An 18,824-nucleotide genomic window follows, 5' to 3' on the forward strand; every position below is an offset into this window, starting at 1 on the left:
TAATGTACATCCTTGCTCTCTCCCCACTCCAACCCTTCTAGAGCATTTATGCCATTTATAAACTGCTTGTCAGTCTCTCCTACTTTCTCTGATTGAGAACAAACCCCTTAGGCCAGGATCATTTAAAAGTTCCTTTAAAAAGTTTTCAATAGTTATAATGGGATAAAATTCTTTCCAAGATAAAAGTATGTCAGAATAAGAAAAAAAGTAAAAATACGTTGCTTTTCTCAAGATTTCAAGAAATATTCTTTCTTTAGTGAAAGGCCCATTTGCCTTTAAAAGTTAACCTGGAATCTTCTAAAAGCTTCCCAAATCCCCAAATATTGAAATCATTTAAATAAATATCTCAGGGAAGGAAAAAGACACTGTGATCCACCCATGGGCATTGTAAGGCCTAAGGAACAATGAACAGGATTCGATGGGCCTGGAACGGTAGCCCCGCTGAGCTGCAGTCAGGAAGAGCTGCGGGTTTTGAACGGGTTTACATTTACTCCATCCCCATAGTCCTTTCTTCCCTGACTGCTGACTGTAGGAGCCCTGGAAGCAGACGTACAAATGCAGCCAGAAGGAAGTCAGAGGAGCAAAAGCAGCTCACCTCAGAATGAGGCAAGGACTGAAATTCTAGTGCTATTTTATGCATCAGCTGGGCCTCTAAAACATGGTATCTTTGTACACACACACAAAAATTAAAGTCATGTTGTACTGCAATGAATAAAGGGCAGGCACTGGAAGATAACACTACCAGGTATATTCTGGCTAAAACTGTGCCCTGATTAGTATGGAGTATTAAACTGAACAAAAGTGAGGGGGGAAAAAAGAGTTCAAAAATAGAACCATGTTAAAAGACTAAAGAAAATAGGATTTTTTTTCAGCTAAGAGAGGTCCAGCCTAAGCGTCTTCCTTTTCTCTTTTTTTCTTTTTTGAGGAAGATTAGCCCTGAGCTAACATCCATGCCCATCTTCCTCTACTTAAATGTTGGATGCCTGCCACAGCATGGCTTGACAAGCAGTGTGTAGGCCCATGCCTAGAATCCAAACTGGCGAACCCCAGGCTGCCCAAGTGGAACATGCAAACTTAACCCACTGTGCCACCAGGCCGGCCCCCCTAACCTCTTCTCTTGATAGGACACTACCGACTCCAGGAGCACGGGCTGGGGAGGGCAAGGAAAGCAAGACCGACCAAGGGAAGGGGCTCTGTAGACACATTCTGAAAACTACTGCCTGAGCGTTTCAGAACTTGCTTTCTACGACACCACACTGAAAATTATATCTTTTTTAATCAGCTAAGAACAAATATGCTGCATCTCAAACTTTCAACCCTTTCATTTTTGCCACAGAGTTTCATCTGTCTTTAAGTGAAAACAAAACAAAACAAAACACAACAAAAAAGCTAGATATTTTTATTGAGCTCAAGAAATCACTGAGGCACACGGGCAGGGACAGGTCTCACAGGCACACAGTTGTGTTTCCTAACAGACCAAGGACACATCACCGCCATGAACACATCCTTTACCTTGAACACTAAAAGAAAGTTTTGTTGTTGTTTTTTTTTTTTTTACAAAAATGGGGCCTAAAAATAAGTGCTTCGATGGAATTCTTGAATAGTAACCAGGTTGAAGGTGGACCTCGTTTAAAGCACCACACAACAATGTGTGTTTACATCACCCTTTTATTTCATAGTTAGAAATAACACAGTTCCACAGGGTAAATCATCAATAAATAACGGTGTTTAATCATTAAACGTAAAAATCCCAACTCTTTGGCATCTGACAGGATTCTATTTCTTGTCAAACTAATGACTGTAGAGATATAGTTAATCTTAGTGATCATTCGTCAATACAATATGTTACAAAGGTGCAATTTACTTTAAAATATACAACAGCTGAAAATTTCCAGCCCACCAAGAAATCTGATCAACTCAGGAAGATACCTGTCAGCTTCCTCAAGGCTCTTTCACGTGGTTTGCCGCAGTGAAAGTGTAATAAATGTTGATTAAGAGTTCCTGGGGTTTTCTAATACTTATTCTGCTCTAAATAGTGTTTGCCATTCATTCTGGCTAAAGAAAAGTCACACCTGTATCAGGAATGACCCACTCATTAATTAAAAGGTCTTCTTATTTTATAAGCAGGATTGCTAACACCTAAGAAACTCAGAGCGCCCAAACTAAAATTTAAAAGAAGCAGTTCTATGCTTCCAGAAATGCCAATTCAGAAATAAATTGCACCTTCAAGAGTCAAAAAAGAAAAGAAATAGAAACTTTTACAAAAGGTAAAAGGTAAGTTACATACATTTTTTTCCCTCAAAATATATTCAAGAATAGTTGAGCTGTATTTGTTACTAAAGCCAGGGCATTATTTCTTTAGCAACAAATTAAACCAGTGCAATTGACATAAATTGTTAAGTAATCCAGGATTAACCCATTAAAACTGTAGAAGCACTTTAGGCTCCTACACTAATCCTAGAAACTGGAATTTCAATGAGTGCTTATGCTGCACAGAACTGAAAGTGGAATGATCCAATGCCATGCTGACTGGTATCACTTCATACCTAGTTTAAGCATTCAATAGTAGAAACCAGGAGGTCCGCTATTAAAAGTTCCATTCACTTACAGAACATTCAGATGCAAACAGTATTACGCCTATAGTCCACAATTAAAAGAATCCTTTCCATTTTAAAGTTCCAGATGAATTTTAAATTAGAAAATAAGCACTAAGGAAAGTTTTTCAACTTACGAAAACTTCATATTGGAAACTTTCTGGAAAAGCTTCCCCCCACCCATTGTAAAATAAATACTTTGTATCCCAAATTTAATTTTATTAAGACACACTTTAATAACGCTATAAAGAAATATTTTACAGCCATCAAGATCAATAACTTTCCATGCGGAAATAAAAAATTCATTGCTCAATAATATTGAGGCAAGTGAAGAAAGATTATTCTCTTGTCAGTCTGAAATGTTAATTTTTTCAGTGCAAAACCAGTTATAAAATATTTAAACTCAATATTTAAAAATAAAAAGTGGTCCAATTCAGCAATGTTCAAGTTCTAAAGTTCATAAAACAAATCATTACATACATTTTATAGTAAAATACAGAGAGTAAAGAAGTACTTGAGTACTTAAGATATAAATTTCTAATGAATCATACCAAATCAGCAACAACCAAGCAGATAACATTTCCAATTTGAGCGTCAGAATCATAAAGATATGACTGTACCAAAGCCTTTTTTTTCCTAGCTAAAAAGCTATAAACTATTGGTCAACATTGTTTTCTTTGCAGTCGCGGGCTCTAGAATGATTTCCCTCCAAGTACCTGTGATTTCATTCCTGTATTCAAAATCTGATGCCAACAATTTTTATGTTCCAGGAACACTTAGCTGATATAACCATCTATAGTGTGAAGAGTCCTGTACAGAGTACAACGGTGGATTTTTCTAGCCAAGTGGAGGCTGACCTAAACTGGTTTACACTCTCTGCTCGTCATTCATGTATTATTCCTAGCAAAAACACGGTCCCCTCTGAGGGTTAGGTGTTGCAGCTGGTACTGTAGCACTTCTGTGTCAGCTGGCTCCTTGATGCTCATTTTATCTAGATTGAGGTAGTCCAGAGATTTGGAATGAGCCCTCTTACCTTTAAGAAGACAAAGAGGCAGGGGCCCATGGAGGGCCTTATAAGGTTCATAAGGTAAAGATTTAGTGCACTTGTCTCCTGAGCTGGGCATCCGCCTTCGCCTCCTGCCATTGACAGCTGGAATCTCGTATGGCTGGTAGTACCTACTCCTGGCTTTATACAAACGAGAGGAACGTGCAAGTCCTGCATCCAGCTGTTTGGAGCGCAAGGAAGGCATGGCTTCTCCCTTACTCTCTTCACCTCCTGTGCACTTCTGGGCTAACTTCAGGAGTTCCTCACCAGTCGTGAAGCCAACCAAATAGTTAGAGTCCATGTGGAGGATCTGGTAGCCTGACACAGTCCGGCGCATCGGGGAGCACGGCGTGCTGGAGCAGCGGGGCTTCTCGGCCTCGGCCTTTCCCGGGGAGCCGGCCTCGGCCACGGGCAAGGGCAGAGTGGCCAGGGCACTTCTGGACTCTCCATTAACATCTACTTCCATTTTAGGCACCAGTCTGCACACGCCTAAAAGTAAACAGACTCAGATTAAAAAGGTATAACGTGCAGAACACTGGGCCAAGCCGCCTCATTTTAGAAGGCTCAGGAGCATGAAATAGCACTGACCTGAGAAACAGCCAGAGTACTCACAGATTTTTATCTCTGTCGATTAAATGTTCCAGAGCAGGCACAAAATGACTACTCCTCCTCTGCCCTCAAGAACTCAAAGGCAGGTTAAGTGAAAGTCTGAAGTACTACTAACAGGCTCAGATGGAGAAGCTCACAGAAAACAACAATAACAATGCTTCTCTAAATGCAGTGTCCATTCAATGATGCCAAGTCTGTTCCTTGAGGCGATATTAAGCAAATCAAATACCGATCTCAACATTAAGCAAAAAAAAAAAAATCATCCACAGTTTCACAAGAATCCAAACTATTTCCAACACGAAAATTAAAATCTTTACATTTTCCATCACGTAATTTAAAATAAGTGCTCACTTCACACCTGCACTTCTTTTCAACTGTGTTTAAGGGGCACATCATAAAAGACAAAAGCTGATCAACTTCTGCAAAGAAGACAATTTGGAACCCCCCCAAATTTTTTGAGGTCTTAACGGGAAGTTCCCCCAAACTTTGTAAATGTTTCTCCTTCCATATCTCCGATATATTATTTAAAGAAAACCATTTTATAGTTTAAAAGTTAACCCTAAATCCAATAAATCAGGTCATGTTCAATATTAAACATATATAAAATATCAGATGTTATTTTGACTATTTAATCATAAAATATACCATTCATTTATTTTATTTTGCAATACCTAAGACATTGCACTTTTGAATAGTTTAGTAAATGGCAGAACAATTCACAATGAATACTAATATTATTCACTACAATGATCACATTATGTACATAGTTTGGAAAACCCCACTAACAAGAAGTACCACAAACAATGGCCAGGTTCCTAGGAAGCGGCAGGTAAATCAAACCTTGGGAAACAAAACACTAAGGGAAACTGAGTGACAATGTCATTTCTGAGAAACTTTATTTCTACCTGAACTTCAACCAGAAGTAAACAACAGTTTTGAGTATCTCAGATTACTAGTCAAAATGATGTCAAATAATAACTGATTTTAAGATTAAGTATTTATTGCAAAAGGCTATTATATTTAATAATTCTTATGAATCCTTTCGTAAAACAAATAACCTTTTGCCTAATTGAAGCAATTCCTAAAGCTTGGGCATTCATTTAAAATCCAAGCAATTAGAAAGCTAAGAAAAGGTCATAACCTTATTCCTTCATTTGCATGCTGTACTTTCCTTCATCAGAAAATAAATACTCGCAGACTATGAAGAAGTTACCAGATGCCATCCTGTCCTCACTGTGGTCCACATCTCTAGCACAACTGAAAACTAACATTAATAATGATTCCTGAGACACAGCTAATGCCAAAGGAATCAATATATTTACTTTTCTTTTACTGTAAATCTTAGACTATTTCCAATTTTATTTATTTTTTATTTTTTAAGATTGGCCCTGAGCTAACATCTGTTGCCAATATTTTTTTTCCTTCTTGTCCTCAAAGCCCCCCAGTACACAGTATTTCCAATTTTAACTTAACCAATTAATTAAACTAATTTAGCCCCTCAATTCTTCTAGATTTAAAGGAATTGTCTTTATTCTATCTTAATAATGTAAAAATAAATTTATATTTGATTGCATAACTTATTTCTCTGTTGATAGGCTGGAAATAGCAGGTAACTATCAGCTACTTTGATATGTATACAAAATCCTGAAGACTTCTCATCTAATAAACTTTAGGGGCCACATGAAGCCTCACCAAATTTTATGCTGAAGAAATAAATATTTACTCTAAGCCAGATGACAATCTAATCCCTCCTTTCTTACTAAATCTGTAGCCCAGAAGGAACACAAAGGGACAGATCCAAGGCCTCCAACCTACCCAACCTGAGAGGCAGCTACAGGCACAAAGTGTTTCTCTGATACTTCATTCTGAAGGACAAGGAGAGGAGCGTGGATGAGGCCCAAATGACCAGGGCTGTGGAGGAAATGGAGCACACACACAGACTGGGTGCCGCATCCCAGGGCAGTCACCCAGGTGATGACACTCCAGCAATCAGTCCACCTAAAGTGACACTTTGGTCTAGGTGTCTTCCAAATATGGCAGTCCATGGATTTCCACCAGCCACCTTCCTGCATTCTCATTTGGTATATTATAAACGTCCTAAAATCTATGAATTCATACCCCACCCATTCTGAACTGCGTAATAATTCAAACAGAGACTAGCCTGAAAGTCATCTTTTTTGCCCATAAGGGATAAAAATTGCTAAGCAAGCTAATGGTGTACAAAGTCACAGTAACGAAGAGTGGGCACAGGCTTCTGTGGTCGATAGAACCATCAGATTTTGTTCCCACACTAAGCCAATTCTGCTGCATCAAGGCAGACCATCGGGAATTCTTACAATCTCTAGGGGTTGAGGATGAAGGATGGCAGGACATAAAGGTTTGAGAGAAAAAGGCAGAAATTACATATTATCTAGAAAATAAGTACCTAGAAAATTAGAAAAGTCAAGACAGCGAGTGAAATGACGTATAAAGGTCAAAATCTGACGTGACATGAAATAGACGCTACTGTTAGATGAGTAACTATCATTGGTTAAGTTTCCAGCAGCCAATAACACCACAAAAAATATCACCTGGCTTCAGTAAAACTAACCAACAGGATCTTCAGGCATCAGCCTGACAGATGACGATTTAAGCTAGACTGTAAAGTAAAAGATGTGGTTTAAGAGCTCAGGAAACTTCAACCAAGCAGACTGGTCTAAGAGACCCCCCCATACTTTGCTGAGGCAAACAACACAGTCCCTGTAGAAAACACTGCTTAACCAGAAAGTCAAAGAAGCAAGCATTTCGAGTATCCTCTAACACAAATATTTAACCTAGTAATTCAGGTCAACACTCTATGTAACATTTCTGAGTGACAGTCTTGCTGCACTGAAACATGAAAAGGCTCGTTTTACTTTTATTTTTATTGCAGTGACACTGGTTTATAACATTATATAAATTTCAGGTGTACATCACTATATTTCCATTTCTGTGTAGACGACATCATGTTCACCACCCAAAAGGCTCATTTTAAATATTACATGTATAGCTGCAACCTGCTGAACTGCTGATGAGCAATTCTAAAGGCTGGAAAACTGTTCGCACTTTTTAGCTATAAATCATCAGTACTTCTGCTCCAAACAATAGCATATTCTCAAAACTAACCGCTCTTTTTGGCGGTTTCATTGCTGTCTGCGGTGTATTGCCGTACGTACAAAAACATCTCCGGAGCTTGATATTCACGCAGGAATGTGAACGGTGCAACTAGGTCTCTTGCGAATTGCTTAGATTTTTGTTTTTAAGGATCCTTCTTACTTATATATTGTCCTCCTAAAGAACATCTACTGTGTGGCACTAAGAAAGCTTAGGTGGAGGCTGGGTTTCAGAAACGAGAGCACTGATTGGCAAATATTTCCTTTTTAGCTGGGTGGAATGCTGACTAAGCAGCATACTTTCCATTCTTCAATGTGACCAAAAACAAAACTTTTTATGCTATTAAATTCCTGAGAATTTCCTGACTGGATTTAAATACTGGAGCAAGAACCTGAGAGCAGTCACAGGTCACCTTTCTCAGGTTACCTTTCACACAGGCAGCAGGGGTGTAGGTACTGGCCCATTTGAGGAAGAAGTCTAGGCACTTTCTAACTCTGGAATTCTAGCACAAGAGGGTGACACCCAAGACAACAAAGACTGAACAGTCTCAAATCTAACATATCTTGATATACGCATGTCCAACATTCTGCACTGCAACATTTCTCGTTAAAAGGCATTTATCAGGAAACTTGGCTAGCGTGACTACAACCCAAGGTGGCCTGTGTTCAGCAGTATATTATTCATATTTTACCATGAAAAATCTGCTTATGGGTTTGTTATTTTTAAAGCTTATTCATGATTCAGCATTTTGTTTCATATTCTAAAATAAAATTTGTATCAAAACGCATACTGCCAAGATAAATGATTACAAAGCACGCTCATAAATATTGCAGGTATGTGCAACAGGCACCACTCCCACTGCATCAAAAAGAATAAACCATGAACCAAGAAATCAAGTCCAAAGCTAACTTCTGCACTGCAGAGCACTAAAAATCAGAGACCAACAATACCTTTATTGTTTCCATCAATGCCTTTCATATTACAGTTTAAAGCAAAATAAAGACTAGAAACAGAAAACATAAAAAATGTTCTAATAACAGAAGTAGCAAAATTTCTGTAGATAGTAGAGTTTAGAACAGAAAATGCAACAAGAATAGAAAGGTCAACTTGTAGTTGAACAATCCTTTTAAACCTGAGTTTCCCAGACAAGTATGAGGAATATATACATATATATATATATATATACACACACACACACACATATACAGATTTGATTTTATTTTACTTTTTGCTGAGGAATATTTGCCCTGAGCTAACATCTGTGCCAATCTTCCTCAATTTTTTAGTATGTGGGCCACCAGCACAGCACGGCCACTAACAGAACAATGAAGGTCCGTGCCTGGGAACTGAACCCAGGCTGCTGAAGCAGAGCACCCTGAACTTAACCACTATGCCACCCGGGCTAGCCCAAATATAATCTTTTAAGTAACACCTAAGGATCTTCAGTCTCAAATTCCCTCACGATCCAGTCAGCAACAACGGCACTGAAGCATATTTATAAAACATACAAAACCTGACAATGTTCATAGGTGCCACTATATTTCTTTGAAATGTATGAGGATTCAAAACTAGACCACACTAGATAAGGTAACACTTTAACATTTACTAGAAAATGTACACAGCGCACATTTTAAAAACACTGCATACAGCATGCATTTGTGAATTTTGGCTGAAATGAAAGCAAACAGGTCCAAACCACAACACACGTGGGGGAACCTGCCAAGATGAGCACATTCAAAAGACGGTGACCTGTGTGGGATCTACTCAGCTTTGAACACTCTCCCAGAGGCCAAATTTCCTCTACATTTGGCACAAGGAGCAACATTTTAAAAATACAGCCTAGAAGCCTTAGCTCCTTAGACCAGCTCTGAAAATAGCTAAGTTTCACAACTGCTATACAAAGAATTCTTCTTGAGAACTACTGCATTCTGGGAATTTTTTTTTAATTGGGCTTATCTAAAAAAGTCACCCTCAGTAATCAAGAAACTGCTCCATATGCTTGAACTGTTTTTAGCAACACACAGCAATGCCATTTAAGAGAAACCAGCTATAACATAAATGTCTAAATATATAGAACAAAAATGTCATCATGTGAACAAAATCCTTTTCAAGAGCTACCTGAAATGAACCATTCAGAATACAGCCATTTCTTCGGAAATGGACTCTCCTAAGCATGACTATTATCCTATTATTGGTCTAGCGATATCTAGAACCATCTAGTTTTAAGTCAGAATCATCTTGGAGTTCACCTACCCGGAAGCTCTGATTATAGAGAAGAGGACACTTAGGCCACAAAGGCAGGGGCCTGCCCAGAGCCATGCCGGCAGGTCCAGGTGGCCTGGCTCCAAGTCCAGGGCTCCTTCGATTTCATCATGCTGTGCTTCTAGCCCATGGGTCCCAAACTTGTCTATACATTGACATCAACCAGGAGCTTCAAAAAAATACCAACGTCTATGCTCTACCCCAGATTTGTGATGTAACTCATCTAGGGTATGGCCTGGGCTCTGAAATTTTTAGAAGATCCCCAGGTGATTCCAATATGCAAACATGTTTGGGAACTTGTCAGACAGAAGTTATCAGACACAAGAATTTCACTCCTGTAAGTTGCTGCTTTTTTTTTAAATCAGTAATTATAGCCATATTAGCAGATATCATTTTTGGCTGCTTCCAATTGCTAACAACCTATCCCTAAGGCCTTCTAATGTACTATTTCTAATCCATTGTGAGCTTAAAATAGATACTAACCAAACTTGTTAAACCTGGATATAAAATAAAAATCAATCTGTGCTGAATGGGAACTAGGCTTCTCCATCTGCACACACTTTGGTATAGTTCTTTGAGCTTCTTAGAAGCCGTTGTCAGGTACAGTCTTTGGGAAACAGTTTGGCAATTTCTTATAAAGTTAAACAAATGCTTATTAAATAACCCACCTACCCTACTTGTAGGTATTTACCTAAGAAACTGAAAACATACTTCACACAAAGACGTGAATGTTTATAACAGTTTGATTCATAATCATCAAAAACTGGCAACAATCCAAACGTTCACCAACAGAAAATGGCTAAAGAAATTGTGTTCCACCTATACGATGGAATACCACTCAGCAATGAAAAGGAGCAACCTAGGATTGCACTAAATGAAAGAATCAGACAGAAAATGCTACATACGTGTGATTCCACATATGACACATGCTGGAAAACGCAAAACTATTGAGACAGAAATCAATCAATGACTGCCAGAGGCTGGGGTTGGGAGGAACAGACTACAAAGAGGCACAAGAAAATTTGGGGAGTGAAGAAAATATTCTATATATTGACCATAGTGCTAACTACACTCCATCCACAAATGGATACTACACTTGTCAAAACTCATCAAACTATGTACCTTAAAAGGGTGACTTTTACTGCATATAAATTATACTTCAATAAACCTGACTTTAAAAATAAAAGAAACCTGTCATATATTTCCAAGTTTTTGATGGTCCTCCAAATTTCAAAATTCTTCAAATTGTACAATCTTAGAATCAGAAGGAATATTAATTTTTAGGCTGTCCTACCTATGTTTGAACACCTTCAGTGACAGATAACTACCTCTCAAGTTGGTTCACTTCACTTTCTACAGCTCTGCTACAATGTCCTTTTATTTACATATATAACTATATCTGTAACTATGTATACACACATATAGACATACACATGTACACTTACACACATACAGGCAGAGAGATATGGATACACACACATTCCTGTAGCTTCTACTCATTTTTTTGTGTGCTTTACTTCAACTGGATAAATTAATGACTCATCCACATTATTTCTTATTCAATATCCTCTGAAAGCACTTTGTACTTCAGGTTTTCAAACTTCTTGCTCTTTTCCTCAAAACTGAAAACTTTAGAACTGTTTCTATTTTCTCAATGTTTTTAAAATGCGTTTTCAAAAATCTGATAAGCAAAATCTGCCTAAAAAGATAAAGCGTTTGTTTTTATCCATCATTCCTTTGAATCATTCTTCTGCTGACTGCTGATTTGGAAATCACTTATTATGAAACTGCTTTTTCCAAGGATTATGACCTCTCTACATAATTCAAAGTAAAGACCTACAAAGATAGTGGCCGAGGAGAATGACACACCAAAGCATGAATTCACACTAATCTAGCTTTTAAAATGCTAAAGAGCTACAAAGATCATTATTAAAATTTTTTCCCCTTCAAAGACTTGGAGCCACATGGACAAGTGTGACAGCACAGATACACAGATGACACACTGACAAAAGACAACTAAAGGAACTGTATATTTTTAACAGTTTAAATTCATGGTGTGAGAAAAGGAATGTCACACTTACAATGAACTGCTACACGACTAAGTGACAATGATGCTCCTTTTAGTCATCAGTTTGCCATTCTTTATGCATGGTAAAACACAACTAGAACTTTTTGCAAATTATTTTGCCAATCTTTGGAGCTTAATGTTTTTACTAAAAATCCCTGAAATCAGAGCAACTACCTCTTAACTACTATATTTTGAAATATTATTCCAAAGATCTCCTTGAACTTAAAGGAATACAGAGAAAACCTACTGAATCAAAAAGTCAAACATTTCAAATATAATCATGTTAGCATTTTGCAACAACAGTTTCAGTTCTCACCATTAAAAAATTCGTAATTGTAGTATACATATTTGCAATAATATAATGACACTTTACATTCATCTGCTCATGCAGTCCTTAATACACATTATGATATTATGTTCATACAAGTGGTTAACAAATAGAAAAAGAAAGAGATAACTCACCAGACTAGATCCCAGAAGACGTCACTGTACAATTTCCAATGAGTCCCAAGAGAACAGAGGCATAATAATTTTTCTGCTCTACTCCAGATACTAAACATGAAATATAAAAATAAACCTTTAATTTAACAAGTAACACAAGTTATAAAGCAATTCTATCAATTCTAGCTGCATAACAGGATGAAACTAGCAGGATGTACTAACATCAGGTACAGGAGGTATAGAATTCAATATTAATTAACTTAATTAAAGTAATTTTGAGTTTGTTCAGCTAAATGAAACCTTTATCATGCTTGTCCCTCTGTGTTCTGTTGCTCAAACTCTACCTGGAGACTAAGAGTAGCTTCACTGGGCTAAATAAAGAGACAAGAAAAATTAGGGGTTTAAATATTGGTTCCACCACCCAACTCCTACTCATGTATCCTAGGGAAAATAGATCGCTGAGGCTGGGGTTAAAAGAACAGGTCCTAGCCCCCAGCTAAGAACTCTGCCTCTTGACCTTGCATAAATAGCAATCTTTAAAATGAGCACAATACCATCGTTCCTCCCTCATACAGTTGTTATGTGGATAAAATGAGATAAGGTAGAGGAACGTGTCTTGCATCCTGCAAAGCCCTTTAGAAGAGTGTGATGTTGTTATTGTGTAATTAATTTTTGATGTCTACTGATTTTAGCCCTAAAACAGCAACAATAAAAATCCCTCCTAAGACCGCTCTGAGGCAAATGATCAGAAGGCTCTTGGAAAACATTTTTTTTAAGAGAACAACTTGAAAAACACTTCTTTAGCATTATCAGATCGCTTAAGGTTTCCAGCACGTTGTCTGTGCCTTCCTCTCTTATCTGGGGAGGTAACGTGTAAGAGAATCTCTCTTTATCTTCTACCTCCCCAGTTAACTACGTTAATTTCTTGAGACCAAGAAAACTCCCCAAAGTCCTTTCCACCTGTAAAGCTTTCTTTGGTTGTTGGGTTTCCTGATGTTGTGTTCAACTTGAGTGGGGGGGCCTCAAAGGAGCTGAGTGATTCATTTTACCTACACGGGTTAACAGAGCCTGAGGAAGTAGCAACAGGCCAACAAGTCCTCTAACAGAATACAAACAGCAAGGGAAAGGTAAGGAGTTTGTCACTTTTTACTTTCCTTACCAGTGCAGAGAGTTTCATCCAAAAGAAAGGGATAATTAGTAAATTAAAGATATTTGCTTCCTCAGCCTGAGAAACTTGAAGGAGTTAACCCACCAAGAACTGTCACTCCCAACATAAACATGTTTATCAGCCTTTGGAACTTCTTTAGATTTAGATAACAGACATGCTCCCTTTCATTTCTTTTGCCACCAATTATTTTCATATTGGGTAACCAAGAAACCTAGATAATGAAGACTTGCTTCCACTCCACCAATGAAGCCTCTGGTTTTAACATAAAGTGAACTGTAACGGAACAAAAATGATCTAACAATAAACATTTTTATTTAATATAATTAATCCCAAAGAATTTCCCCAATACCAATGTTGTAAAGTTCAAACGGATTTCTTATTTAAGTAAGTGGCTTTTTAATGGGGGAAGAGGGGAAAAAAAAATAATATTTTTTAGCATGTTCTATACGCCAAAAGCTGTATGAAAGTTATATCATTTAATCTTAACATCTACTCCATGAGGAAAATACTATCCTCGTTTTAAAGTATTCGATCAAGTAATACCATCTGAGAGTCACAGCAGGAATCTGAACCCCAATCCATCTGAGTCCAAGGCCCACTGATATTGCTTTAGACACGCGCGCAGCCTGTGTTCAGTGATAAGCCGGGGTGTGTAGCTTTTTACACAATAATCATGTTCCTAAAAAATGTATATTAATTAACTACTGTAAATGGAATCCTATTTTAAATGTGTGGGGAGGCACTTTATTTAAAAGCTTTATTGCCCCAATTGTGAAATGGCTGAAGGAAGGTAATTTTAACCACTAGCTCTAGGATTATTTCCAGTTTGAAAAATGTTAGGATTCCAAGGCCTATAGTAGAGAGTCTTATACAAAATCATTCTAGATCATTAACTCTTTCTCCTAAAAGCTTACAGGATTTTTTTTTAATCACAAATTCTAAGGCAGGAAAAAAATATACCAACCAATACTTGCTGGTTATATGACTGGATGGCAAATACAGATAAATATTTCCACTCAATTTTTCAGGGCTACATCTATCCCAAAGTGAGAGAGATTTCATTTAGAGTTTTAGAAATTTAGATTGAAAACCCAGAAGCAGGAACACTGGAAAAATATGAATCTGTTCTAATTCTAAAAAAAGAATAGTTTTCAAAAACAATCTAACGTCTCATTCAAACTTTCCTATAATTTGCATCATGAATTTGGTGATAGAGTCTTTTCAAGCTTTAAATGCATTGGAAAGATATGTTTTCCAACACTTCCTTCAATCCCAAAAGAAAAATCAATCTAAAACTTCATTCTGGATTTGAAAGCAGAGGAGCCTTAAAGCAATTATCCACCTCCTGCACAGGAGCTGCTGTGGAAGTCTAGGAAATGGCTGGTAATTTCATAGTAAACAAAGTGTAGTAACTGATTATCCCTATTATGCCAGTGCCAAGCTAAAAATAGAATACAAACACAGAGTCCAGGGGAGCGAGACACAGGGCGAAACCAAGGTGCAGAGGGCCTTCCATTTCTCACTATTTACTCATTTCTGCCTCTGCCTCCTGCTTTGTGTGTAATTGCACACTATCTGTGCACAGGTGCTCAGAAGAGGATGACGAGGACAAGATGGTGAAAAAGAGGAAAAATTAAAAAATAAAAAGAACAAGGCCAGAAACGAGTACAAGAATATACTTCTTTAAGAGACAGCCTATAAAGGAATCTAGCAAAAAATTATACTAAAGGCTTTGCCTGCATCTCCCACGAAAGATGGTTATATGAAAGTCCCCAAAATATATGCCTTCCAAATAACATTTTTAAAATACTTTAGAAATCAATAAATCTCTAACACTTGCAATTGATTCTGGCCAATATTTTGAACATGAAGGCTTGGCAAGATATCAATGGATCTCCTCTCAAAAAAGGTCAGTCAGCAAGAAGGAAAAGAATTCCAGCGAAATTCTTACAAGATGGGCTAAATGTTGCATAGAAAAACAGACGGAATTAAACAGAGCAAAGCCTAGAGTATATAATGCTTCCAGCTACAAGCAGCTGAAACAACCAGAAAGTCCTGTGACATTACCCTGTAAGCAATGAAAATAGGAAAAATAAAGCATGGCCAAGAGCTGCCCACAGGCCTCTGCATAAGGAAACCATGGGTGACTAAGCAGAAGACACTCAGCATTTGACTGCAAATGAAGATTCTACAAATAGAAAGTTTGCAAACATTAACTAGCAAGTGTGTCAAATTTCTCAGGCAAGGTGACAGATAGCACAAGTAAATAAAGAAGAATGTCCTTCAAAAGTAAGGTGACCATATGTCTCAGTTCATAGCCATGCCCTGACATAATTATTTACAGCACCCTCTTAATCTGGAAAGTGTCCCAGTTTGGCAATTACGTTGTTATCCTACTCAAATGTCATATGTAACAATGGGAAGGCAACAAATTTAAAGAGAAAGAAAGGCACACCCTTCTGCTTACGTAGTGGCTTCCCATACAGATCTGAGGACTGTTTCTTTGGGTGTATCCACTCAGCCATTCAATTTTTCATTTCCTCATTCAACAATATTTCATGAGTCTTATCATGTCCCAGCATTGTACAGGCACCAGAGCAAGTACAAAAAGTGAAGCCTGAGACCAGGCAGGAGGAGAAGACAGACAGACGTGGAAATATAAACCTGAATGGCACTGGGAACCCAGAGAAGGGAGTGGTTTTGCCCAAAATGTAGAAAGCTCCATATGGAAATGTTCAGACCCACACAAAATCCCTACACAAAAAAAGCCACAAGTCTCAGGCTTCAGCACAGATCCATTAACAAAATAGCAATATGAAAAAATTTAACAATCACTTCCAAATCACAGGGTTATAAATACAAAGGCCAGCACATAGCCCTGGCAAATTTTGGTAAATAAATCCCACTAACCATTAAAGATTATTATTATGGAAAACAAGATAAATTTAGGCAAAGAAAATTGGTAGAGTAGTAGTTACAGGTTCTAATACTAGCTCCCAAAACACGAAGGAAAAAAATGGAAATGTAGTATTTCTCAGAGTGGCTATCTGAGGAGAGACCAATAATGAAAAGCATTGGGGAAAAAAATAGTTAACAGTTCCATTCAGACGAATGAAAATATTTGGCAACCACTAGTCTTAAAGATTACTCTGAAAACAAGCAAAAAAGGGAACGATCAAAACATCTCTCAGGAACACAACACCGAGCAGAAATGAAGGGGTTTAAGTGCCAAAGTACAATACACACAAGGGAAACAGAATCCTCAGCTGCACCTACATGCCATCTTAGAGGTTACCTTAAATAATCTTACTTTTCCATTTTCGACCAGTAAAAACTAAATCATCAGTAATTTTTAGAAGAGGTGTTAAGTAAGGTGTGACTTTTCTGAAACCATCCTTGACCTTACAAACAAATCATTCACCTGGCCAAGCAGTAAAACAACCCCTAACAGGGTCAGTTAGACAGAAATGTGTTTCTCTTTCTAATATCAGTTCTTTTAATAGCAACCCCCTCAAAGTGCAGCATTTAGTTTCTATTTCTGCAAGGAGAAATTAGGGCTAGAAAAACCACTGTCTTCTTATCATTACGTGAAGTCATCCTTCTACTTTTAGAAAAAAATTCCGTTTCACTACAAATATGACTGACAGTAACTAGAACTAAAAATCTACATTCAGTCTTTACAAGAAACTTGTCCCTCAGGAAGCATAACGAAACGGGAGAGGTGCACACAGTGGAAATGGCTAACCTTCCAGCTTAAAACCAGGAACTTCCTTTGAAAGGCTAGTGATGAAATCAGAGTTCTCTCTGGAAGAAAAGAGCCAATGTCCCCCCAGAATCCTCCGTGAATCAGTGAAGAAAATTTAAATTCTGTATATGAAGCTTTATTACTCCCACCACACTAAATACTTTTAAGGGTTAATGTGTACAATAGCTCTTAAAGTATACAAAATTATAAGTAAACAAATTCACTGACCATTATGTAAGGTCCATAAATATCCCACCCATCTTATATCACTAATCCTTATATTTCATCCTAGCCATTTTATTAAGTTTATAATGCATACACAGTTACGTAAGGAAAACGCTGAGAAATCTGTGAAACATTCATTAAAGATCATTGTGTAAGCATAAATCGTGGTCTTGAATTAATAAAGTACCAGAAGCTTCCACAATAATGCCCAATACTGTATTTTGAAATGACCAGGAAAATAAACTTTGGGAAGAGGTCATTTCTCTCTCTCTAGCGTCTAACCTGCTCGACAGGGTTAAATAAACAACGCAACTAACAACTCTAAATTGTAGGGCGGCTCATGTGAGAAAAACAATGTAAAATGAAAAGTCCAGTAACGTCAGAAACGTTGTGCAAGAATTGTTCTTTCGAGTAGAAGTAGCAAGCACCTTATAAAACGCTACTGCCTCCATTCTTCCTCTCTCTCAAATGAATTTAAAGTTCCCAGGCCCAGTTTTACCTGTGCACCACAGCCATTCACATACACACTCAGCATCTTGGCTCGACAGAAATCACTAACCTCCCCGGGTGCAAAGTCGCCTGGGTGGAGAGGCAGAGAGACCCTAAGGATGTGGAACACTTGCAAGGGGAAAAGGACGGGGCCATCATTCCCTTCGAGTTCCCATCTCCTTTCTGGCAGAGATTTGCAGATTCCACCACTAGAGAGAGTTTGGCAGCTTCACAATGGGGCCGCCTGCTCAAGGTCTGACGGCCGCCCGCCTGGAAACCCCTTTTCTCCGCTTCCCACCCGCCCCGAAGTCCACCCGCGACAGGTGGGGCGAGGGCGGCGATGCCCAAGGGCATCTGCCGCTTTCGCTCCTGGCCAGCGCCTGGCCCCAGTGCCCACGCGCGCCCCCGGCCACGGCCGGCCAGCTGCCCCCGCCGCATCGGTACACGAGCAGCGGGCTGCGGGCTCGCGGCGGCCTCGCCCCCGGATCGCCGCGCGGGTGAGGAGGGCCGGCGAGATAAGGCCGCCAGGGCTGCCCCGAGGCGCTATCTGGCCCGGGCAGCCGCAGCCGGCGCGCGCGGCGAGGGGCACAGCAGACCCGGGAAGCAGCTGCTTCCCGACGGGGCCCCGGCCCGCCGCCCCGCGGAGCGGGCACGGCGGCGGAGCGAGCGTGCGCGCCAACGCGCCCCGACTTCCGCGCCGCTGCAGCGCGGGAGAGGCGCTCCGGGCCGCCAGGCGCCCGCACCTCCCGGCGAGCGCACGCCGCGCGCACACGGGGGCGCACGCCTCCGCACACTCACTCACACGCGCTGCACACTCACGGCGTCTCCGGCCCCACCCCTGTGCCAAGGAACCGCGGGATCCCAGCACCCCGCAAGGGCCCCACCCAGTTCACCGGCCCCCGGCCCCCCTACTCGGGTGCCCGAGCACCAGCCCGCCGAGGTTGGGGGCTGCTGGGGCCGCCTCGCCGCCCATCCCGGAGGCCCACCCGGCCGGGGTTCCCCAGCACCGCGCGGACACCGCGCGCCCGGTCCCGACACGAGGCAGG

The 18,824-nt window shown here is 39.6% G+C and overlaps 1 protein-coding gene across 9 annotated transcripts in view; it reads right to left on the minus strand.

Annotated features, from left to right (window-relative positions):
• Window positions 1–18,824, minus strand: part of MACIR (macrophage immunometabolism regulator) — a 212,830-nt gene that overhangs the window by 193,716 nt on the left and 290 nt on the right. For 3 of the 9 annotated variants that reach the window (XM_046668139.1, XM_046668137.1, XM_046668140.1), the window contains exons 1-2: window positions 17,849–18,822; window positions 12,173–12,262 (exon numbers count right to left, since the gene is read on the minus strand). In XM_046668139.1, the coding sequence (XP_046524095.1) occupies window positions 12,173–12,262; window positions 17,849–18,216 (458 nt within the window). In that variant the 5' untranslated portion in view covers window positions 18,217–18,822. Of the gene's footprint in view, window positions 1–1,394; window positions 4,129–12,172; window positions 12,263–17,064; window positions 17,828–17,848; window positions 18,823–18,824 lie in introns of those variants that run through there. The other 6 variants (XR_006889510.1, XR_006889511.1, XM_046668134.1 and 3 more) reach the window with 5 other exon arrangements.

This window comes from Equus quagga, chromosome 7, assembly GCF_021613505.1.
Source record: "Equus quagga isolate Etosha38 chromosome 7, UCLA_HA_Equagga_1.0, whole genome shotgun sequence".
Taxonomy (NCBI): Eukaryota; Metazoa; Chordata; class Mammalia; order Perissodactyla; family Equidae; genus Equus; species Equus quagga.